The sequence below is a fragment of the Habropoda laboriosa genome, unplaced genomic scaffold, assembly GCF_001263275.1.
Source record: "Habropoda laboriosa isolate 0110345459 unplaced genomic scaffold, ASM126327v1 scaffold186, whole genome shotgun sequence".
Classification (NCBI taxonomy): Eukaryota; Metazoa; Arthropoda; class Insecta; order Hymenoptera; family Apidae; genus Habropoda; species Habropoda laboriosa.
In genome coordinates, this window is record NW_017100427.1 from 2,593,684 (window position 1) to 2,618,029 (window position 24,346).

The 24,346-nt window shown below is 44.1% G+C and overlaps 1 protein-coding gene across 7 annotated transcripts; it reads right to left on the reverse strand.

The window, feature by feature from the left end:
- Positions 1–11: 11 nt before the first annotated feature.
- Positions 12–24,259, reverse strand: LOC108575614. 7 transcript variants are annotated; one of them, XM_017938452.1, is made up of 22 exons: positions 24,183–24,259; positions 21,673–21,762; positions 21,167–21,571; positions 19,461–19,667; positions 18,403–18,633; positions 17,475–17,947; positions 15,878–17,394; positions 14,807–15,054; positions 14,605–14,700; positions 13,868–14,035; positions 13,036–13,392; positions 12,786–12,969; positions 11,102–11,302; positions 9,549–10,795; positions 3,829–4,026; positions 3,473–3,751; positions 3,300–3,389; positions 3,052–3,208; positions 1,677–2,007; positions 963–1,088; positions 693–861; positions 279–352 (listed from the first exon to the last, which is right to left on the reverse strand). In XM_017938452.1, exons 1-22 carry the CDS (start codon positions 24,186–24,188, stop codon positions 323–325), a joined length of 6,810 nt encoding a protein of 2,269 aa, XP_017793941.1. In that variant the 5' UTR covers positions 24,189–24,259; the 3' UTR covers positions 279–322. The 7 variants fall into 7 exon arrangements, with proteins under 7 accessions (XP_017793940.1, XP_017793941.1, XP_017793936.1 ...); XM_017938447.1 differs by having other exon boundaries at positions 9,549–11,302; positions 21,167–21,559; XM_017938448.1 differs by having other exon boundaries at positions 9,549–11,302; positions 13,868–14,011.
- Positions 24,260–24,346: the final 87 nt, after the last annotated feature.

Below are 24,346 nucleotides of genomic sequence, written 5' to 3' on the forward strand. Positions count from 1 at the left end.
AAATTAATTTATTGTTAAAGCATCTTATAAAAGTTTCTCTAAACACTGTAAATTGTTGTTTATTACATAAAAAACATTCGGCACTCTTCGTTTATAAAAAAAAAGAAAAAGAAAAGAAACTGATATTCACCTTTCAAACCACTACTCTAAAAAGATCGACTATTTTTGTACATTAAATACTAGACATCTTTCAATCTTCGTTTACTTTAATCGCAAATTGTTCTCTACATCGTTGTCCACATAATAAAATAAATACACTATACATAATGGATCAGGAGAGTGAGTCACGTATAAAGTCGCATGTTAATTATTCCCCCTTCTATCACTCCAGTGGAATCTCCTTCCGTACGACCTGCAAAGCATTCCAAATGTTACACATCGTTATATTAAAAAAATAATAAAGTTACAAGTAAAACGAAAAGTTCTCGTTAAACGTATCGGAAACATTACTATCCATTCCAATTTACAAAAGTATTCAAACGCACAAGGGGAAACCGACGAAAACAAGTCTAACCTATGAATTCCGGCCTACTATTCTTTTTCTTTCCAATAACATCGCGCGAACGTACGCGCGCGTTCACATCGCAATTTTTCGGCTGCGAAAGTCATGCGTAAAGGTCTACTTTCATGCGTTTCGTGTTAATTCGGTCAGTGTGTCGGGGCAGGAGCGCAGGAGAGGAGTTGTTAGTCACCTGAATGCACGCCTCAAGATAATCCCGCTCGGACATTTCCTGGTCCTTCGCAGGGGGAACTTTTCCCCTACGGCGCAGCTCTTGCTTGGCGTCGTTCAAGTCAAAGATCGCCGCGGGATCCAGTTTGCCCTTCAGTACCAGGCCCGCCAAGTACTCAATGTAGTGCTGCCTGCGGGGAAAAGTACCCAGAAATTTAGTCGTGCCATGCACGATGCCCCTTCGTTTACCTCGGTCAAGTCTCTCCTGTAATGTTCCGGATCACGACCGTACCAATTCGGGGGCAACTTGACTCCCGCACGTTTCACGCATGTCTCGAGATCGTCTACGTTTAGCAACGGAAGCGGTTCCAGTTGTGTGTTCCGTATCATTCGAACTAGATACTCGACATAATGGATCCTGAATATCGAAGGATGCATTAAACGATGATCGTAATCATTTTTCTTTTCTTTTTTTTTTTCGTATTCTCAAGATCGAACGTCTCTCCCCGTTGTTTCTCAATTCTTTTCTTTCGTACGTACATTTACTTTTTTCCATTTTTCTGTATATTCTTCTCACGCAGTATTTCGCGGAACAACAAGGAAACGCACAGATAGCAATAAAGAAAATACTGGGTTCTTGTAATTGATACAATCGAGGGGAGAGCAGCGACCTTGGAGTGGTACTCTACAATTGGTCAAGCAGTAGGAGCAATGTTTGATAAAGCAATGAAGATATAAATAACTGCTCGTTATATAATAAATACAATAATAGTCACTTGTGCCATTTTTACCAATTGAGTCTGGTGTAGAAATAACGAGTAACATTTTCACCCTTTTCTACTTTCAATTTTCACCATTGTGCGAATATTTTTTTTCTCGTTAAGCGACAACGTTATTCTTACTTTCAAAGAGAGAGAGAGAGAGAGGTATTCAATTATGAAAAAAAAAGAACGGCGGTCGTAATAATGGCTACGCATGCAAAGTTGCACGGGAACAAACGAATTACCTGCAAAGGCCAGCGTGTCCCTCAACGACGTCTGAATTGCATACCGCGTCCACAACACCGGTGGGAGTTTCTTTCTGCAACTGTACTTTGCACTTGCGCTCCCCGGCCAGACCCTGGGTGTCGTACTCGATTCCATTATCTCTTAACAGCTGTTGCAACTGCGCGGGCTCCTTATCGCGAAGATAGAACAGACAGTTCCGCGGATGATGAGCGTGAAGGCCCAGTTTCGCGCAATACTGGCTGACCGAGCATTTCGCTCCCATCATGAACGCTTTGCCGCAACCGCAGCAAAACTCGTACTTGCACTGGCTACACGTGAAGTGCATACAACCTGTGGAAAATTCACGGGATTTTCCCGTGTTTTCGTATCGGGCGTGAATTTTCTATTTAGATGCACGAATGAGAAAAGTGGCGAGTTTTCTTCTTCTCGCATACGAGAGAATCGTATCACACGAGAGAACGGATCAGTTCAGACGAATGAAAATTTGAAACTGGTTTTCGGTGAAACCGACACAGGAATTTGGCAAACAGAGGTTTCACGAGGTAAATGCTATTTTTTTGCAGATGTTACCTTACCGGACGCTGTTCTTTTACTACGAGGCTATTAATTTACTGTTACTAAAAGTAGATTCTAACATGCATACGACATACACACACTCCCACAGTTTTTCTGCAAAGTTTCCTTTTCTCCAAGCTTTTGCTCCTAAATAACCTGATTTCCCAGGTGAAAAATTCTGAAGCTCTGACTCTATTGTCGGATTTTGTTAATACCTTTGCGTTTATTATAATAAAAAGTATAGTTCACTTATAATCTGCCTCTTCTTTTCTCACCGCTGCTCCGATTCGTTCTCTTCCGGCTCGATGCTTCTCGTTTGTTTTACACTCACACATCGTCTTCCATTCGTTCTTCCTTTCCAGGCCATTCACACCAACTCTCTCACATTCACTCTTTCATACCAAAACCCCCACACTATTATATCTCGAGAGAATTCTGTTGCAATGTTATTTTAATATTGGGAATAATTGAAAAATTGGCTTTCGTTAACCCTTTAACTACGGCTGTCGCGAATAGGCGAAATAAAAATTTCGTGAAACGCAGACTTTAAGCTGGACCGCTATTTATCTCACGTTTATTCTTCTCACATCGATATTTCTCTCTATAAATTGCCTACGTATTCTTTTCTTCAGCATCACTTATCCACCTTCTCTTTTCTGCCGTTAAACGGCCAGTTTCACGAATACACACTATCAGTTAAAGGGTTAATCTGTGTAAAGAGTGGAATTTCGTTTGCAAATCGTATCCCGTTGTTGTTTCGCGAAAGATTCATTTTTACCAGTGTAATTAAAACGTCGGCGTTAGCCCCGAAAATCTTACCTCCTCTGGACAAAGAGTAGCGGAATTTGCATTTAGGACAATCTATTCCATTATCCGCGAGGTGCTTGGCTAAGCCAGCGGCTTGATTATCCGGGTCATTCTCGTCTTTCCAAGCAGCAAATTGCTCGCACGTAATTCCTTCGTGCTGTTTCTCCCACTGAAAGTGAAACCATCGTCTCAGAGGATGTTTGTTCCCGCTTACGTAACTTCCATTTAATTTTCGTGCAATTATCAACGTCCGCACGTACCGGCCTCCTACACAGTGCGCACGTGACCGATCGACAGTCCGGACAAATTAATCGCTTGTGATCCGGATCCGCGTAAAATCCGCTCGAACACTGAAACCACCGTACATTTACATTACATCCAATTTCCCCTTTCGACAACGGGATCGAGTAAAATCTCTACAGAGGAAAACCACCTGAATGCACCATTTGAAATTCGGATCTTGCATCAACGTTCTATCGCGAAGTTTCCTTTGGAACAATTCGTGAATCGGAGGATCCAGAAGTGTCTTCAGTTGTATGTCCAAGTTGCTGAAATATTCTAAAACTTCGTCTTCGCCGGCGTCCTTCAGATTTGGCTCTTTGCAAAACGGACAAACTGCATCCGTGATGTTTCTGTCGCTAATTTGAATGGTGAAGTAGTTCTTCGCGCACTCGTTGCAACAACGATGAACACACTTCAGCATGGACACCATCTGGAAGATTTTATGGAAACGGTGGATTTTCTTTGGATGATACTTTTGACGTTTCTTCTCTTCGATTTTCGGTTTACCTGGCTCATTGCAAATCGACCCGTGCACAATTCGCACTCCTGTTGCAAAAAGGCCAACGCTGACTCGACGCTGGAACACTCTTTAGCCGCTTGGAGAGCTTCAACGTCCCCGAATTTTAGAGCTAGCAAACTGGCAGCCACTTCCGCTTCGTCGTAGTTCGACGCTTTGCCCTCTGCTAGAAGACGACGTGCTATTCTCTGTAAATGCAAACGAATCCTCCTGACATTCTCTGCTTTGTTTTCTGCGATTAATTTTTGGCTGAATTGTGAAGACGATTTAAGAAGAGTACGGATGAATTTTTCGTTGAATTGGATTTTGGAGAAATAATGGAAATGGTGAACGGTGACTTTTCAGAGGTAATGGGATTTCTATGCTTTAGGATAGAGATCGGTGTATAGAATGGTACACGAGAAAAGTGACATGCAAAAGTACGACAGAGAGAGACTACACCAACGTCTAGAAACGAGCTCTGGAAGTTTCGACGGTGATACCGAGCAACCCGTGAACAGAATATTAATGTTCGTTTAATACGTCTACAAGCTGAGAGAAATATTAAGGAATGTTAATACGTCAATGAGCGATCACGAGGAATGCAAGATGAATTTTCACAAATTACTCAGTGTTCGTGCTTCGGACGTTCCAATATAAAATCCCTTCTTTATCCTCTCTTGAGAAGAGAGAAGAAATCAAAACGCCGCGTGATTGCGTCGACGAAGAACGTGTTATTTGCGTGCGTTTAAGTAACTACAGAACCCCAGAACATCCAACAAATTGGACGATGGAAAAGTCGTGTTTCGCGATATTAAATTAAACCTCCCGCGGTGCTTTCTTCGCGAAAGCACGTAGTACAAACCTCGAGCACGCTTTCGCGTGTACACCACCGGTTCTCTTACTTTTTAATTCACAAACACGCGGAGCGAAGCAACGGTGAAACAACAGCGACATGCTATAAAACAACAGCGATATTAGTCACGACGAGAGAGAAAAAAAGAAACAGAAGATGAGTACTTACCTCGCGAAACAGAGAGTCAACTCTATTACTCGCTAGTTGGATAAAAGTGTGCTTGAAGAAAACAAAAAGAAGAAGAAGAAGGAAGAAAAGGTACTCTAACAGTCGGAAGAAGAAGAAGAAGAAAGAAAAACAGGGTTAAAACTCTAACGGGGCGCCGTCAGATATTGTCATTTCTTTTTTCGTTTCGTACTGTTCTTTTTCTCTGTTTCGTCGATACACGTTTTGTAGAGCTGTTTGTAGACATTGGCCCTGTCAGCGGCAAAGGACCGACAAAAGTCGACAAGTGGATTCTGACAACTGACGTCTACTACTGACCTCCCTCTCCGTTTTGGGAGATCCCCCTGTCTTCACGTTGCCGCTCCTACTTTCCACGTATTCCCGTTCCGTTTTTTCTTCGCCCTCGAACCGACGTATACAACTGGCCACCAAGGAGAATCGTTTCTTCGACGTTCCTCCCTGATCCAGCCCCCTGTCACAGCCTGTACTCGCTCTTCGACTAACTTTCGTTCGCTTGTCGTTCGCGCGTCGAGTTTTTCCCACTGTCTCAGCCTTAGCTTCCGACTTATCCTCCACCTTTTTCACCGAGTCGTCATTTGTTTCGCGCTTTTTCTTCAACCTGCTCGATTTATCTTCGATCCTGCCTGCGCCATTCTTCAATGGCAACGACGGTAATTGTTCCTCGGGTTGTCTCTTAGAGGATTCAGCTTTAGCAGTGACGATATTTTCTATCGATTTTTCAACTGTTTTCTCTGGTTTATTTCTTATTTGTTGGAGAAGCTTCAGTTCGACGTCGTCAGCTCTTATGGTTGTTTCTTCGGAAGAGGAAGATTCGTTTTCTTCGAATTCCTCCATTTCCTCCTCTTCGAACGAAGAATCTCTTAGATCGGCGTGAGCTTCGCTGGAATTAGATTCCTCCTCTTGGCTTTCGTTATCAGTCACGTATTCGTCGTCGGTGTCTTCGAACTCCGAGTCCGATATCTTCGCTTTTATCGCGTTAATCGTCTCTTGTATCATAATCTCAGCGTCGGTCAACTCTTCGACGCTGTCCAGAGTGTGGTCGGAAGAGTGCGATATTTCCGATTCCACTGCGCTTTCGAAGTCCGACGTGGAAGTATCGTTATCCGAAACTTCTTCCAGCTCGTATTCTTCGCTGGAAGTTGCCTCGTTCGAATCCAATTCATCGAGCAGAGTCGAATCTTCGTTCGATTCAGTCACGTCTACCTCTTTGTCATTCCTCCTCGATTCTATCGCAGCTTTCTTTTCTCCGTTCACGTTCCTTTTGTCCTCGGAGCTCGTCCGAGGCTCCTCATTTTTTACGAGGATCGTTGTTCGTTTGCCATTTAAATTTCCGATCTCGATCCTATCGGACACCATTTTTCTCCTCGCTTCAATCTTCGGAGCTCTCGCCGGCAGGTTAGTTTTCCTCGCAGGCTGCTGGATGGTAGACGGTTTCATCGTGGTGCTCGTTAACTTGTTGCCCGATACTTTGCAAGATTGCTGGCAAGTTTTAGGTGGTTGAGGTACTCGACGTCTCGCGGTGAACACGGGAATCCTCGAGAGAAAAGAAGATTTCGTTTTCGATACTTGGCTGGTGGTTACTTTCGAACCTACTTCAACAACCATCGCTTCGTCCATTCTCACCTGACTTTGCGTCGACACGAACGATTTTTTAATCTGTTCGCAACCTTTCGACAACGTTCGGAATATCGTCGACCTCTTTCCTCCGGCGGCCACTTTTGATCCTGTCGGTTTCGAGTTCTTTGAAATTTCCCTTTGCCCGATGCCGGTCAACGATGATTTCGTTTTACCCGCGGTAACGTTCGCAGGATCGCTTTTTCCAACCTTTGTACAAGCTTTCACAGCGTTCTCCCTGAACGTTTGATTCGACAGGATCGATCTGCGAGTTATTTCGGCCGCGGTTTCCTTCGCTTTTGCTATAGCCGTCCCTCTCGGGCTAACTTTTCCGAAATTCCTCCTCGGTATGCCCGTTGGTTTTTTCACCACTTTCACAGGAGACCTCCTTCTGTTGGCCTTTTTGCCCGGAGATTTGGATCTCTCTTTAGCCGCTACGCTCGACGTAAACGTCCTCTTATCAACTTCATTTACATCCACTTCCACGTTATTTTCGACGTTCACCACACTTTCTCCCGAAATCCTCTCCCTAACTTCGTTCTCTGCTCGTAATTTCCTCGATTCTACCGTATCGTAACACCTCCTCGATTCGTTCTCCGACGAACTTTCCAGCAGCTCGATCGGCGCACAATCGTTCACCGCTATCATCGGCGATTCCGTGATTTTGATCTCTATGATCTCCGGTATTCCCGGCGAAACATCCACGGAACACTCTCGGCTGTCCATCGAATTAACGGCGGAATTAAATTCTGATATATTTATTACAGGTACGTCCGATCGCGCAGAATTTTCCTTCGCAATTCCTGTTTCGCTCGATTCGTTTCCATCGGAAACGGACGATTCTATATTGGACGCGTTATTGTTCGAATCCCTGGCGATACTTTCATCGTTACAGGAAATCGTACCGGAAGATTCGTTAAGGTTTCCAGGCACGTTACGAACGGAATAAGTTTCGAGATTCGTATCGGGCAGATGCGACTCGAAAACGCCGCTTTCTTTGCTCGAAGGATTATGCGAGATATCGGTCACGTTATTAGGAGAAACGAGCCTCTCCGGAATTTTCTTAGTATCCGTTGAATTCGGCTTGTTAACGGTGGATTCGGTGTCCAAAGTATGCGAGCTCGACGAGCAATCGGGAATACGAGGCTCACTTGAAATTGTTAAAATTGCCGATTCGGTACGGTTGAGTGGTTCGGAGGGTTTATTTGCCTGGAGGTTGTTCGATATCGGGTAGGAAAGTACCGATGGAATCTTTTCGTCGTTTCCGACCTGTTTCTTTATTTTTCGGTCGTTTTTATCGTTCGTTGTTTGGTTCGAGTCGTTTGATTCGTTTTCTTTCGTGGTTAGCGGAGGATGAGTTTCAATTTGATCGGGAGAGACTTCGTTTTCGTTGGACACGGGTACGTCTTTCTCTACTTTCGATTGAATGTTAATTTGTTCGGAAGTTTCTACGGTATCGAACGGCTTACTTACTGAAGTTATTGGACGAGTATCGATTTTCTCGCTGCTCTGAAGAATATGGCATGCGACAGAGATTGGCTGCTCTACTTTTTCAGACACATGCAACGCGTTTTTCGGTGTTTCTTGAACGATGCTGGTGGGTTTATTAGTGATTTCTAGCGTTTTAGGCTGTTGCACGAATTTTGGGGGGATTCCTTGGGAAACAGCTTCGGAAATTTCGGGAATCGTTTTTGGATCTGTAGAAAATTCTTGATTCGAATTGTTAGATTCCTTTGGGGTTTGTTGAACGAGAATTTGGGAAGTTTTAGAGGTTTCGTGTGAGTTAGGTTTAGCATCTTCAGAAATTTTGGAAACTGTAGGTGTGTTTGTTGAAATTTTGTCAGCGATGTTTTTACAATTTTCAGAAACCTTTTGAATAAGAATTTGGGAATCTTTGGAGATTTGTAAAACAGTTTTAGATTCGCTTGAAATTTCAGAGATAGTATGTTTAGAATTTTCTTGGACGTTATTACGATTTTCACGTGGAATAGACGTGGAATCCCCAGAAATTTCAGAAGCTACAACTTTAAGCTGTGCGGGAACGCTATTTTCAAGAGCCTCTCGAACAGGAATTTCAGAACCTCTCAACGCTTCATTAGCAGCAATATCAAAATCTAGCAAAATTTCAGAAACAGCGGGTTTCAAATCTACAGGAATTTTATCATTATTTCTAGAATCTACGATAGCCACTGTAACTTTCGGATCTACAGAAATTTCATTTCGACCAACCGCAGAATCTTTCAAAATCTTATTCTCCGTGCAAAAATGATCCTTAAAATCAATAATTTCTCGTCCAGAAACTTCCATATCCTCAGAAATTTTCTGCTCACCGAACTCAGAATTTCCCAAAGTTTCCCTCGCAGAGGTTTCCAAATTGACAAATTCCGAATTCGTTAGAACATCGCGGAACTGAAAAGGCGGTGCTAGCTGTATCACGCTCGAATTAGTCGGATTACTATCAAGCGATTTATGCCCCGAAATGACCGCGCTCGCCACAGAGCGTCCATTATCAGCCACCAAACTGGCATCAATTAATTTCACACGGTTATCGTCGCTAGCCGGAGCCCCAGCGATAGACGAGCGTATTTGCATGTCGGATGATTCACGTACAGACGTTCCCGAGTCACGTACGGACGAGGATGACGTCTCGCTCGATAATGATTGTGCGCCAATGGTCTCGTTATGTTTCATCGGATTATCGTCGTTCGTGGCTGATTCGCCGTTCAAAGATGCGTCGTTAAGCCTAGAATCATCTTTGACGTCTTTCACGAAGCCAGCTTCCTTTGTCGACGATCCTTCATCGACGATAGTACGAATTTCGTTAAAATGATTACGATGAGATGAATCTGTTCTCGAATGAACCGTGTGCGCCTCCTCAAAATTAGCTGCTCGTTCCACGGCAACCTCCTCCGGAGAACACTTTTCGCAACTTACGTTAGACGTCGACGCTTCTCTTATCTCTCCGCTCTGCGTTTCATCCTCTGGGACCTGATTCCCGTCAAATTTCTCCGCTATCGTCCCCCCTTTTACTACGTTAGTCCGCGAAACGCAATCGTTTTTCTCGGTTGTACGTACCGTAGCAAGGTCTCGCAGCTTTTTGACGTCGGCCGCGGTTGTTTCGTCCGCAGCGGACTCCTCTGCATCCGGTCCCAGCTTTTTCCCATCTTCCTCCACTTCGCTCCTCGTCGCTTCGTTCTCGGAAGCTGGAAGAACGAAAGAAGTCGACGAAGTGCTCTCCCCGTGTTCTTTGCTCGCGGCGTCGAGGATGTTCGGTCGTTCGACGTCGATGCTCGATTTCTTTGACGACAACATCTGCATTGCTGATATGAACGGGCCTAGTAATTGCTCCGGCAGCGATTTCACGGCAGATATCAATGCATCCACGGTCTGAGGAGCTTTTTGTCGCAGACATTCGACGTGTTCTTCCGTAGAGCTATTTTCACCGGATTTTACTTTCGTTACATCTTCGATCTCCTCCAATTTCTCCCTCGTTTCTACGTTTCTCGCGTCGACAGGTTCTGGTACGTTCGTATTTTCAGGTGCCTTGGTTAATTCTACGGAAACTGTTGGCTGTGGTAAGGAGCTTTGAGGTTCTTCGACTTTCTGGTTTATTAAATCAGGTGGCTCGGTTCCATTGGTCCGCGGCGGAGGATCTTCGGTCAATTCGTTAGATCTTTGGGATACACTTTGCACGAAACCGTGGTCCAATACATTAGATCGCAAAGGGACGGCCACGGACGAACAGGAATCTTTATCTACTTGTACGGCTCTTTGACGAGGATCAGAAGCCTTTTGGGACGCTGTTTCGTCTTTTTCCGAGCGCAACGGGGAAGCTTTATCTACTTGTACGCCGCTTTGCCCGGGATTCAGGCTCTTTTGGGACGTCGTTTCGCTTTCTTTAACGCGCGAACCAGCCGCTTCCTCGTCCTTCCGCGAACAAGCTACTTCTAAACTCATCTTCGCCGTTTGCTCTACATTCTCCGTCGTCCTTTCTACTCTAGCCGATGACGTTCTCTCGGCACTGCAAGACGAGACGATAGCTGTAGCTTCACCCTTATCTTCCTGTTCTTTCACCTTTTCTACTTGTTTCTTCTGCTCTTTGTCAGAGACTTCAACACCCTCCGACGGTTTGTCACTTCGACTTTGCTTCGACGAATCTTCCGAAGGATTAGAAGCCACTCTTTCGATTAAATTCACCGTAGAACTGTCTCTTTGCTCGTGATTCTTCGTGCAAATAGGTGTATTCCTTGCGACCTTTTCTGTTTCAATTTCAGCCGCATTTCTTTGTTCCGCTTCCCTCGATCCAGTGTTTTTGTCATTTTCTGTGGTTAAAAATGGTAGATTCTGATTCGATGTAGTTTCTGGAATATCGCTAGTATGGTTTTCTATTATCGTTTTCGTGGAATTGTTATTTTGATCGTGTTTCTCGATTACGACAGGTGTATCGGTCATTTTAGGTATGAATGATTTAGTCTGGCCTTGAGTGATCGACTTTCGTTGCTCGTCCATCAGTGTTTTAACAGTGTTGGCTACATCGAGGTCTTGTACGGCCCTTGGGACCAGATTTTTATCGATTAGAACGGTTCGATCGTCAGTGTTAACTTGATACAGATTATCAGGCTTATTACCGAGCGTGTTCAGGGGGTCTTTGTCATGTTGCCAGTTATCGGTCAGTTGTCTGAGGGCTGCCAGTTGCTTTCGAAAGTCGGCCTGCAACGCGACGAAATTTTCAACGATTGGTGACATTACCTGCTTCCTGGCTTCCGAGTCCGACACGTTGGAAACCTGTTCGGATATACCCGTTCCACCACCGACCGCACCTGCCGCATCTGAAACAATTCACCTCGATGATCGTGAATGAAAAGCTACGACGAGATTGTCGATTCGATGAAAAAATTCGTCCGACGACTCTGGAGTGTCCAAGAGAGGGTGAGAAGGTATTCAAAATTTCGAGCTTTAGGTTTTTATCGAATAACGCGGGCCACCGATAATCTGTTTTTCTCTTTTTTAATTGAAATTGAATTAGATCTTGAAAAAGCTTGGATTTCATAGAGTTGACATTTGTGCAATGAGAAATTTCCAAGGCTGAGGGTTGAAAATAGAAAAAAAAAAAGGACTTTAAATAATGTTGTCGAAAAGTAAATTATTTTAGAAAGAAAAGAATATACCGAGTAGTTTATGAAATATTTAATAACGAAGATCGTGTGTCATATTGAACATTCTCGACTTTATTATTCCTTCAGAAAATATAATAAATTTAAGACAGTATGCGGGTTCATCACGGCGCGACCTAAATTCTCATCTCGCAGGAACACGTTTTTTCATCAAATTCATTTCTCTTCATTTAACGTATAATTCAAGAATGAAGAATTGCAGAGGGGGATAAAACACGGAAGCGAAAGCCCCATTAGAATTACTAAAATATGGTCTGCAAGTGCAACAAGTTAACATAGTTTGCTATCTGGGTTACTGTGCCTCGTTCACATTCAGACGCAGCATTCCGCAGAATTTGATCCGGCATTGTTGGAAATTTAACGATGTAAGCTATGATGGTATAATAAATAGTAATCAGCGAGAAGCGAATAATTTCAATCCAGAAACAATCCACTGTTGCTAAAAGTATTTTTTCTCCATACGGAATCTTCGACTTTTTATTAAAAAATCCTATCGATAATTAGTTTAAGCAGCTTCGTTCCTTTCTAGAAAATTTCTCATCTAAAATTCACTACTTACTTTGTCTACTATTCTCAAATTCTCTTTCTTCATACGTAATCTTCTATTTTTTATTAAAATGTGCTGGCAAACATCAGTTTAGGCCGCTTAGATCCTCTCTACAGAATTCCTCGTTCAAAATTTATTACTCGTTACTTTTCCTGCTATTCTCTTTCTTCATATGTAATCTTCGATTTGTTATTAAAAAATGCTATCAGAAATCATTTTAGATCGCACTGATTCATTCCACAAAATTCCTAAAATTTATTTCTACTATTTGCAAAGTGAATTTTGTCCCATGCATAATCTTCGATTTATCATTGAAAAATGCTAGCAAAAATCAGTTTAGTTTCGCTCCTGTCTACAAAATTTGTTTCTACTATTCTCAAAGTGAATTCTCTTTCTTCGATTCGTTATTGAAAAATGCTAGCAAAAATCAGTTTAGTTAGCTCTCTTCCTTTCTATAAAATTAATTTCAATCCTTCTCAAAGCGAATTCTCTTTCTTCCATTCATCGTTAAAAAATGCGACCCAAAATCAGTTTAATTCACGACTAACTACTTTTGCACGAGCAGACCATCAACACGCAATATCCGCTGACCTTCCCGCGGTGCAGCCTCGTCGTTTTCCACCCCAACCGGAGGACCCCAGATCCTCATGAGGAACGGCTTGAGCTGGTTCTTTTGCAGCTCGAACAAAGCCGCGTCCTCGGCACCGGCGTTATTCTCCAACGCTTTAACCACGTCCGCCATCGTAAAGTTGCCCTTCTTCATGATTTCTTCGCACTATGGAACGCAATCGTTTCACTTTCTCTCGTCAACGAAACGCGGCAAAACCTCTGCACCCTTTACCTTTTGCTGTCTACGCTGAATAGCCATGGCAACAGAGTTCCAAACGTCTCCTTTCGTTGCTCTTAAAGCTTCCTTCGCTTCGACAGCAGAAAGCACACCTATATTGTTCTCCTTCTGCTCTTTCCCCTGCGTGGTCACCAGAATCTGCACTGTCTCCACCAAATGCGGCCACTGCGTCCTCAGCCACTCGATAGGATGGCTCGCACCTTGCGACAGAGCCACTTGAACATCGTCCGTGGAATAACCGTGTTTCTCAGCTTCTCGTAGAAGCTCCACTATCTCCAATCCTTGTCTGGTCAACGTCGAAACACCTTGAGAGCTCGGACCGGCGTCGAGGAATCTCGGCTGGCTCGATTCCTGCAACAGAAGACGCGTCGATGATCGAATCTTAGAGAAACATCCAACACGAACTGTGCAAATTTGCAGAAAGGTTTTCATCGCCGTAAGATGCACCTTCTGTAGAATAATAAAACAGAATTAACAACGTGAATGAACTTTGTTACAGGCTTAAGAGCTACGTTCAGGCTAGGTCTATCGTACGATTAATGTCACACAGTGTTGAAAGAAAAAAAAAGAAAAAAACCAAAACGTTCGCACGAAATGCTGTTTTTTTTTATTGAGGATGAATAATATCGTTTCTGAGAAGATCGTTTGGAACGATAGGTGTATGTAGAAACGACGCTGTGAGAGGTTTGTCAAAATGTACTGTATCCTGTCTACGTTCACACCGAGGCTACGGAAACTGCCACAATCGAAAATCGTGTTAAATTGCACTGGGGATTAGATTGGATTAGAAACCAATGGTGCTCGAGGGATATCTGTCAAGTTTTACCCTGGAACGGTAATAAAGGTGGGTGGAGTCGATCGAGTTTCGTCGCGTACGATCTCTGCTTGGTCCGCTGATCAGCTGCTGAAGATACTGTTCCTGGATCGTACGTGGATACAGGTCTGGGCTGTTCGCGAACCTGCTTTGCTCCTGAAACAGATGCTCAGCATCGTTCTGTTCTCGTTAAAACATTCACTTTGTAGTTGCTGGATCTAATTTATTTAGACGGTTGCCAGTAGAAATTCAACGTTCTCTTTGGCATTTTTTACGAGGATTTTTGGTCCTCTGTAACACCGTGTCATTTGGAAGATACGTGTCTATTTATCTGTATTGTGTATCGCACGATTACCTATATTTACTATTGCATAATTACCAGCTTGAATTTTTCCAGAACGAGGAAAAATGGGATTACAGAGAGTTAAGTCTAACAAAGGTAAGAAAAGTGAAATGGTTCTACCTTTTTCTCTGTTTCAGTGATTGCAAATATTTGAGCAGTGAAAGAAGGATGAAATAATACATCTTTATCGGTGCTTCTAAACGACTTATCTACAAATCTCTTCTCTCGTCACTTCAAACAAGAATCATTATTCCAAGAAGATGAGAAGTAAACCATGTGAATTTAATTAATGCTACTCACTGCATTCTCAATAAACAATCACGCTTTCCTAACGTTCAAAACTTTTCTTTTCCTCCCTTTCACTCGGGCAAAAAAATATTTCGCGAATCAGCGTATTAATCTTTACCTCAGCGTCGCTGTCCTCATAATACAATAATCCCTTCGAGACGGACGAAGCTCTCACGAATCCCGCGCTTCCTCTAGGTGGAAGGTAGTCGTACGTCTGAAAAGCAGATTTCATATTCGATGAAACGTTCCCATCTGTGAGTACCTTTTCTCGAATCGTCGCTCTTTCACCGGAACGGAGGAAAAAGAAAGAAACTTCTTACTTGAGTGGAAATGCTCTGAGGAGGCGGGGAAGTCCCCGTGGAAACTGAATGACTTTTGGGGATTTTTCCGAGCATCGGTCGTTTCGTCGGCTCTTCTTCCACGTTTATTTTCGCGGGAACGTGAATGTTTGCAGCGTCAGTGCTATCAGCGGCCACTGATACGCTGTTCGTTATCAGCGTCGACGTGTCTTTCGAGGAGGATTCAATTCTCGGATTTTCCGCGGACGAATTTTCCAGCATCGCGTTATCTGCAAAATTCAAGCAGTCGGATGATTTTTTCTTTGGATGTCGGTTTCGTGTTATTCTGGAAATTCGAGACCTTGGACACGTGGATTGATGGTAAACACCATTCTGGAGCAAGCTTGCGAGAACTTTATTTAACCCTTTCGTAGCCTTGAAGCAATAAACGCTTCCTGTGTTGGGATAGAGTAATTTGTTGTTTTATTCTGACCTACTTGCGAACTGGACTGCTCGCTAAACCAGCAGATTGTGTACGTTTATTTTAAAAAAAAAATTTTAAACAGACTTTCAAGGTATACTTTGAAGTTTCTTTTCTAGTTACAGTTTCAAGGCCACGTGGAAATTGTTAAATACCAAACCCTCAGGATTTCCAACGGACAGTGCACCGGGTAAACAGTTGCAAACGAGTTCTGTGATGGAAAGAACACCAGCCAAATGCACGGCCGTGCTTGAAACTAGCTCCTCTTGAATGAATAATAAGCATCGTAAGACATGATCGATAGATAAAAGGATGAGAATAATGAACTTTAAGAGTGGCTTCATTTCAAATACGACTATGCATTTGGTTTCCACTGATCGTGTACGAAACAGTTTGCATGCCTCTTTATTATTCATCCAAGGGTATACATCGACAAAAAGGAACAATCGTATTCTATCAATCTGTTTCTTCGATTTTCGTAAAAAAAGGGGAGAAAGTAGGGGGAGATAGAGAGAAAGTCGTGGGATCGATGGTTGGAGAAAAAAAACATTCAACAGGCAACAGGTACAATAATTTCGATCACTGATTCGACTTGGTACCAAACGAAAAGCTGATTTTGCGCCTTGCTCTACCTTTGTTCCTCGTCGATCCACTGTCGCCGCTTTCTTCGCCGTTCGAGATCTTCAACAGGCCGGTCCGTTTCTCCAGATCTGAACTGGGATTGCTCACGTTGCTGGACGTTGTCGCTGATTCGCTTCTCGTCACCTCGCTCAACACACTCGGAACGTCTTCTGAGTTCTCTTCGTTGCTCGGAGGCAACTCGCTGCTCTTCGTTTTGCAACAAACCACGCAGACACGATCCTTTATGTTGTTGATGAAGGTACAGTGCTCACACGCCCATTCTTCTTTAGGTATTTCCATCGTGATCAACGATTCGTCGACGTCTTTCGACAGTTTCTGTTGAACCACGCTTGGTATTACGTGTTCTTCTTCTTTCTCCGAAGAAGCTACCTTTTCCAGACGTTTAGCTTGCTCGTTTTCTATCTTCTTCGCGGGAGTCACTTCGCTTCGTTTCTCTTTTTCCACGGAACGCCTAACTTCCCGAATTTCTTCCTGATTTCTACTGCTACCTCGTGACACACTTCGGTTCTCCTTTTCCACGGAGCGTCTAACTTCTCGAATTTCTTCTTGGTTCCTGCTGCTTCCTCGTGACGCACTTCGATTCTCATTTTCTTGGACTCTCCCACGATCGTCGGTTTCCTGGATTTTTCTGCGATCTTCAATTTCTTCAATTTTTCTACGATCCTCGGTTTCCTGGATTTTTCTACGATCTTCGGTTTCCTGGATTTTTCTACGATCTTCAGTTTCCTGAATTTTTCTACGATCCTCGGTTTCCTGGATCTTCTTGGAAGCAAGCTCGTGAGACGGTGTTTTCCTAGCACTCTGAGTATCAGAATCGACAGATGATTTTCTTCTGACGGAGGATCTGTCCGCCTCCTCCATCGAAGTTTCTCTCCTCAGCGAAGAGTCTCTTCTCGAAACCACCTCTCTGTCGCGAGAAGGCTCGCGACTTCGTAGATTCTTCGTGGCAACGCGTGGCGCAACCTCGTCGTTCTCGCTGTCGCGAACAGAACGCACGTTGCTCACTCTTTCTATTTCCTGGTTTCTCCTCGAAGACACGTCACGAGCAGGTGTTTTCCTCGCGATCTGCGGATCACTGTCGATCGAGGATCTTCGAGAATCTCTACGCGAGGATCGTTCGAGATTCTCCAAAGGTATTTCTCTTCTCACGGAAGAAGCTCTTCTCGTTACCACGTCGTCGTCTCTTCGCGGTGGAACGATTTCAGATCTCTCGAAGTGATCGTCCGAGGAACTGGTGACCCTGGATCGAGTGTGCAAAGTGGATCTTCTGTCGGACGACTCGTCGTCGGTACTTCGTCTTCGACGATAGCTGCCGTTTTGAACGCGATCTAATCGGGTGTCCAGCCTGGAGAGCCTGCGTTCATCTTGCTCGTATCTTCGTCGCGAGTTCAGCGTGTTCTTCTGGAACTCGTCGTAACTTTTCGGCGACATCGGGTACCTTTTGGCCGAATGAGTCTCCGACCATTGGTCCTCGGTGCTGGCGATCCTTTCTTCCGACCTCAGCCGTCTGAAAGAGAGACGTCGAACAATTGTATTAAACGATTTCGCGAAATGTCCAAGTATCGAGCGGTCCAAATCTTCACTTACTCGCGACGATTTCGGTTCAACAAGCTCCTGGTGCCGTCTTCTTCGTGGTAACTTCTTTGTCTGGCAGACCTGGACACGCTGCCACGTCTGGTGCCTCTGGAGCTTCGGGAGAGCCTGTCTTCGACGTCCGACTCTCCAGAGTCCTCGGAGCTAGCGTCGGAGGGCGATCCCTGCGATCTCCTCGATCGTGATCTCGTGGCCAGTGATTTTCTCGATTTCAGACTGGGAGACGGCGAGGCTGCCCTCGATCTTCTGCTCGATTTCACGCTTCTCGCCGGACTGTGCGGCCTCGAAAGCGAGCCTGGGTAATGAGGTGGAAGCATCTGCGAGGGAGGATATCCCATTGGGTAACCCCACATTGCTGGATGGTTCAGGCTCATCGTGGAGCCACCCATGGTCATGTCCCATGGGGCATTCGGTGGGTACCACATCACTGGCATGCCTCCTGGGCCTAGATGAGCCATTGATTGAGCCTGTGAAATAATTGAATTACTCCTTCGAGGTGATTGTTACCTAGAATCGCTGAAATTTTTAGGACTGGCTGTACCATTGGGAATTTACATGGAATAAATTAGAATAAAACATCAGTATACTTGGAATCGACCTTTTTTCAAGAGTGTGCAAAAATAATCTTATTATGGTCGTTAACAGTAACCATAGCCGGTCAAAAAACCGGTTACGAAACAAATATCATGTTTTTCCCAAAGGAATACAGGAGATTGTCAACTTAACGTAGGAAACATCGCAGAAAATAGCCTCTAGATAATAATAAAAAAAAATTACACGTCAAATTTTAAAAGTAAATTAAAATAAATGATCGATATACCTAAAATCAATCTCTCCTCCAAAAAAAAAATCTTCGTTACGATCGTTCATAGAATTCTACTTTCGAATATTCCAAGTTTGTCATATTTAACGATGATTATACCTGATGCATTCCCGGATTCCACATGTGCGGCGACGATAAATCGCAGACGCTGGCCGATTGCATCATAGATCTGGGTGGCGGGGGCGGAGGCGGCAACGGAGGCGCCAGTTTCGGGCTGCCTACACTGAGCGGCCTTGCGTTCATCGTGTCTCTCGAAATGTCAGAGGAAGGATGTCTTCTTCTGTTCGCATCCTGTGCTCTCATAGCTTCCTGATATTTCCTGTACCTCTCCTGAACAATTCGTACACGTGAATTTCATTATTCATATTTTACCTACATGTGTATGCGTGTGTGTATCCACGCGGCACATTTTACACATTCAACATACGTCCGTTATTAGCATGTAATATCGCGGCGTACTGCTAGATGGTACTTAACCAACCAAGTGTATACCGTGTAACACGTGAACGTTTGAAATATTAATTATGTATCTATTTTATAATGCTCGACGAACAGAGTGAAACTTGTCGCATTACCAAGTGATATCGGTGTGTAGTAATAAATGATATTCGACGAATAATCGAGCGGGTGTTATTTATTTAACGTCAAATGGCGACATCGAATTCGATAAACTGTTAATTAAGGGCGACGAGTTAAGTCGTAATTAGTGTTTCATTGAACCAACCTTTCAAAAATAATTTTACTCGGAAATAAATAATAATTTTACTTTTCTTTCATTTGCAAAATTTCAATTTTTCAGCTTCGTTGGTTTTTCCTATTAACCCTTCATTTGTGAAAGTCCGAAAAGAGAAACTAAGTGGAATTTCAAATTTCGAAAGCAACGAACCCAGAGCAATAATCCACCATTTTTATATGCCACATTAATATTTGCAAAATCCCCCAAAAAAGAACATTACTCAGAATTTCAGGAAAACATTTCAATTCTTCACCCAGGAATCCGGTTAACAATTTAACCCTTTCGTTCGCAAATTATTTAACAGCTAGCAAAAATATTTATCCAAACTTTTGCTTGTCAAAGGGTTGAGTGCTTCACACTTTCGTTTATCAAAGGGTTAACTGTCTCCTATCGCCTCAAAAATAGTCTCAGGATGGCTTACCTGAAGGGTAGACATTTTGTCGGTGCCAGATATTGCTCCTGCTCCATCGTTGCTGCTAGCGTTCACCGACTGCGTGGATTTCGACACGATTTTCGTGTCCAAATTGGCTGACAGCGGCCTGGCGGTGTTCGGAAGTGTTCTCTTCAAGCTGCCGACTCTCTCGATCAAGGAGAGATTCGTGGGTCCCTGGTTTTGCGTCGTTTTAGCCTAAGCGCGAAATCTGAACTTTATTACACGCTCCTATTTTGCACAGACTTATCGTCCGGTAGACGTTGATGGTTTTCGTCGTTGCTGTTCGAATATGTGTGTGTATATACGTTTTGTTCGTTCGTTTTAATCGCAGTGCCTACTTTCGATGTAGAACCATTCGAAAGGAAAGAAAGAAAGATTGCCGGCGTGCTCGCAACTGAAGGCAGCAGCGCTATAATTAAATGGCGGCGGCGACGTGCTTGGCTAAATCGATGATAAACAAAGCGTTAGTATAAAACGAAATCAAATAAATCCATTTGTTCCTCTCGATTCGTCGACGAGAGAACAACAACAGCTTGCAACACTTCAACCAACTTAACGGTAGAAATAAAAATGAAACTCGCAGCGATCTTAATCCAAATCTCTAATCCTACAATTAGCAAAAACATTTCTGGCGAAGGTGTGCGATGGCTGTAAGCTGAAAATAATCAACGTGTGTATATACATGTATGAGCGATGTTTAAACGAACTAGAAAAGACCATGTGTCAATATTATATATACGGGAAGTACGGAACAGTGCGTGAAATAATCGAACCACCTTGTTCACCGTGTGCACTGCCATATTCACCGTCGTGCTAATCACTCGAGGAGAAAGCACGCGCGAAAATGAAGTTTCTACGAAGTTGTAACGTTAAATTACTTCAGCACTTCCTTTTTTTGTTCTTTTGTTTGTACCGACCGGTTACTTCTCGTTGTTACAGTGTGAAAAAGAGTGAACGGGTTTCAGTGAATACGGCAGTAGTGTTTTTGCGGTAACGTGGTGTATTAAAGAAGAAACAACGTCAAATATACAATAATAATCAAGTCTCTGTAAAATTCTCTCGGTGCATCTCTCTGGGGCAACAACAACAAGAACAACAACAACAACAACAACTCTTATAGGCTACTGGGTTTTTTCTTTTTTCTTTTTTCTCTTTTTGAAGCTCGTGCAAGTGACGCCGCGTGATTAACAATCTTCACGTTGCCTCGGTGTGACCTGTTCTTTTCTCTCTCTCTCTCTCTCTCTTTCTGACAGAAAACCAACAAGACTGGGCGCCGTTCGAAGCGTGTATGGTGTGTACAGTTAACAACGAGTAACAAACAACATCTATTCTTGTACAACAGAATATTCGTGTGAGAACGATTCGAGTCAAACGGAGACAAAGTTGCGACTCCTCTTACGAAATCATCCTCTCGCCTGCGAAGACGTTAACTACTCGTCTTACCGATCGGAATATAAATAAAATTAGATATAGAAAACGGGGTAATATTTGTGTGGAAATTTGCAAAAGAAGAGATTCTGGATTCTCGCAACCTGGTTTCCCGTGTGATCTCAATCGAATCCCGCGAAGAGCCACTGTAAAAACTCTAGACAGCCTGGAGGAAGCGCATGGTAACCTAAGGTAGACGAGGCGTCATCAGCCTGGAAGAAAATTCACGAAAAGGGATGAAAGCCTCAGGATAGGTTGCATCCTACCTGAGCGTTCTTGCGGTTCCGTCTTGGTGGTGGAATAGGCGGCGGATTCGACATGTTATCCCCTTTCGGTGGTAACGGCGGTCGTGTTTTCGTCGCCATTTCCGTTAAGATTCGTCTTCGTACGTGGTGCTTTCTTTTCGGGTGTTTATGATTCATGTCGTCGCAGGCCTCGCAGTAATTGCCTTTACAGGTGTCGCAGCGAGCGAACACGTTCTCGGTGCCGCACAGGGCACACTTCGTGGCGTTCGGTGTCGAGGACATCTTCTGTGCTTGCGGTCGGGTCGGAAATTCGATGATCTCGTAGTCTGGGTCACCACAGTCCCCGGAGAGCGACGGCGGCGGGATTTTTGGTGGGGTCGGTGGTCGGCGTTGCTGATGTTGCTCCGCTTCCTTCTGTTGTTGCGCCTTTTTGGGGGGGGGGGCCAAATACAAAAGATCGCGTATTCGAGTGATTATCAGAGTGATTGGGATCGAGTAGCGAAGTGAACGACGAGGTTTTTACGTACCAGAACCCAGTGGGGCATGGACCTGGCCATGCGCAACCGGGTAGACGGGTTCGAAATGGCCATCGGACGCCATTTTTCAGCTCCCGGGTTCTGGAATAGAGGAATATTAATTATTCGTTCGTTTAAGAGAATTATAGGTTGTTTATTTAGATATAATATATGAATTATTCATATCTTCTTATGTTATTAATTATACTATGAAACAGTAGATCCTGCGGGCTACTGTTTTAAACGCCGAGGCTCGTTTCGCTGACAAAGATGGGTTAAGGTTACGTTAGAAGTAGAAAATGAATTTTAATCAACTTTCGATCATTTTTCTTTATCAATTCGAAAAATCAAGCAAGTTTTATAGCTCTGCTAATCAGAAGGCGATTAAACTTTTTCGTAAAATTTCAAGATACGTTGTAAAAAATTCGATACAAACTTACGGGATAATTTTAAATTTCGCCCGAAACGATTACGAAATTGTGCACGTTACTGCTCGAATTCACAAAGGCAATCGTTTCGATTGTTTATCGGTGTGCCGCATTTTTGCCGAAACGAGGCGACAACCTGGCAGCATCGGTGGATTCGTGTGTTCAGCTGCCAAGCTGGTATACGTGAATTCATGTCATCGCACCTTGGACCGGGTGTCTGAGCAGTGACGCCACAGACGCACAATCGAGATTTTTCGAGTGGATCCTCGAGAAAGAGTGACGTCACCGAGTTGATTCTCGGCCGGAAGGGGCCAAAATCGAATCTATTTCTGCGGGGAAAAATCGTGTTCCGCGTCTGAAAATAAAATCGAGCCACGCGACGCTATATTTTCTTCACGTTGACACGGATACAAGGAATGCGTGAGTTGCAAAGCGTTTGTTGTGTTCGTGGTTTTCATTCAACATTCCATTCCAACGTTCGAATTCAATTTTCCTATCCGGAACAGGTACGCGTTTCTTTCTATCGCGAAATTAATCGAGACAACGAGGGGACGGTTCTTTCGAAATTTTGCAGACCAAGTAACACGGTTGGAACGATTTTTCACGTCGAATAATTCCACGGTTGCCGCTGGAACCGTGGCAGCATGAGTTCCACATGCATGAATTAGATCCTCGAATTAGAGCCATACGTATCTTTAGAACGTTTGCCCCTTCTGTTCTTCCCGCCGGTTCACACTCTTTTGTTCTATGGTGCTATTCTGTCTACAATACGGGAGCAACAAAGCATCTGATTTCCGAGAATTATAAATTTAGATCGCACCACGGACCGTCGTTGGATTTTCCCGTATCTCTCCTTTACCGAGAAAAATCAGGGGAAAACGGAGAAGATTCGTAGGTGATTTCTCTAATCAACGACCTGCGGGACGAGTTAATTTTAAGGCGTGAATTGCCTCGACGAAACGCTATTTCTCGATGAAATTGCAAAAGTCTAGAGAAGTTGGAGGTATTCCAAGCTCTAGCCCCTACCCACTCTCGAGTTTCTTCTCAAAACATTTTTCTAACTACGTAATAATATCCCTCTGAGAGCTTTATTATCGCACGCACACACTTCCGGCTAACGAGCTTCGTTTCAGCGTCGACTTGTCCTCCCAACTCTATCACGTTAGAAAATAAGGAATTTTCGTTATACTTCCCTACCAAGGGAGGAATCGTTAAACATGATTGATCGTCTCATTGACACGTGTCACAGATCACGGCCTAAGGAGAAGGTAAAACCATGGAGAGTACCGGTGTAGCCGATCCAACAGAAAATTCGAACGCTACAAGAGACTCCGTTCCTCTTCGTGGTTTCCGCGCAAAAGCGGATTTATCCAAGATGCTTTCGCCGCGATAGTGTCACCAAGCGTACGCCGCTCCTACGAAGCGCAGCAAGCATCGCGTGTCGCCTTCATAAACAAACCGATCTCCTCCTCCTCCGTTCTCGTTTCCGGTGTGCAACGTGCAAAACGCGGAACTGCAATGTGAAATCTGCAGAAACTTCCGCGGTAGCTTATCCACCTCTTCCCGGTGGCACCTCTATCACACGAACGTTCACATCGATTGTGCGTTTTTTTTTTTTTTTTTACCATGCTCATCTGTCTTCCATCGCGAAAGTAAAACCGGTGAAATTTACTGAATAGTTGGTTATTCCCATCGGTTGCTCGTGTCGTCTCTCATCGTACCTCTGGCTGTGTTCGCTCTCGAAGCTGTTTCAAATCCACCGTCTTTACGCAACTTCGATGCAAAAAGAAGAAGCGTTTCGTAGAGGAAGAGAGAGGTGCCTCTACCTCTCGTGATATATACACGTTTTCCAGTGGAAGGGAATAGAGGAAAGTTGTGAAGAGGAGGAAGAAGAAGAGAGAGGATGCACTTGCACGCTGTCGAGCGCTTCCAGGCCGATGCACCGACGGTGTTATCGACGTGCACGTAGAAAACAAAGGACGCACTGTGTACACGGTATCGAGGAGCGTTACGCACCGCCACCACACGATACAACGCGGTTTTTTTTTTCTTTTTCGTCTTAATGGAACACGTGAAAGGAAGATCGTCACTCACATTCATGTGGGACCTCGCGGAGGCGATTTCTCCGGTTTTCCTCGGGAACTGGTCGTCACGGTACTGGCTGCTCCCGAACGCTCGGCAGCGTTCGTCGTCTACAAGGAGCTGTTGCATCGCCACCAGCCGAAATCTATTTCCGTAACGTTCGCTGCTGGACCGAT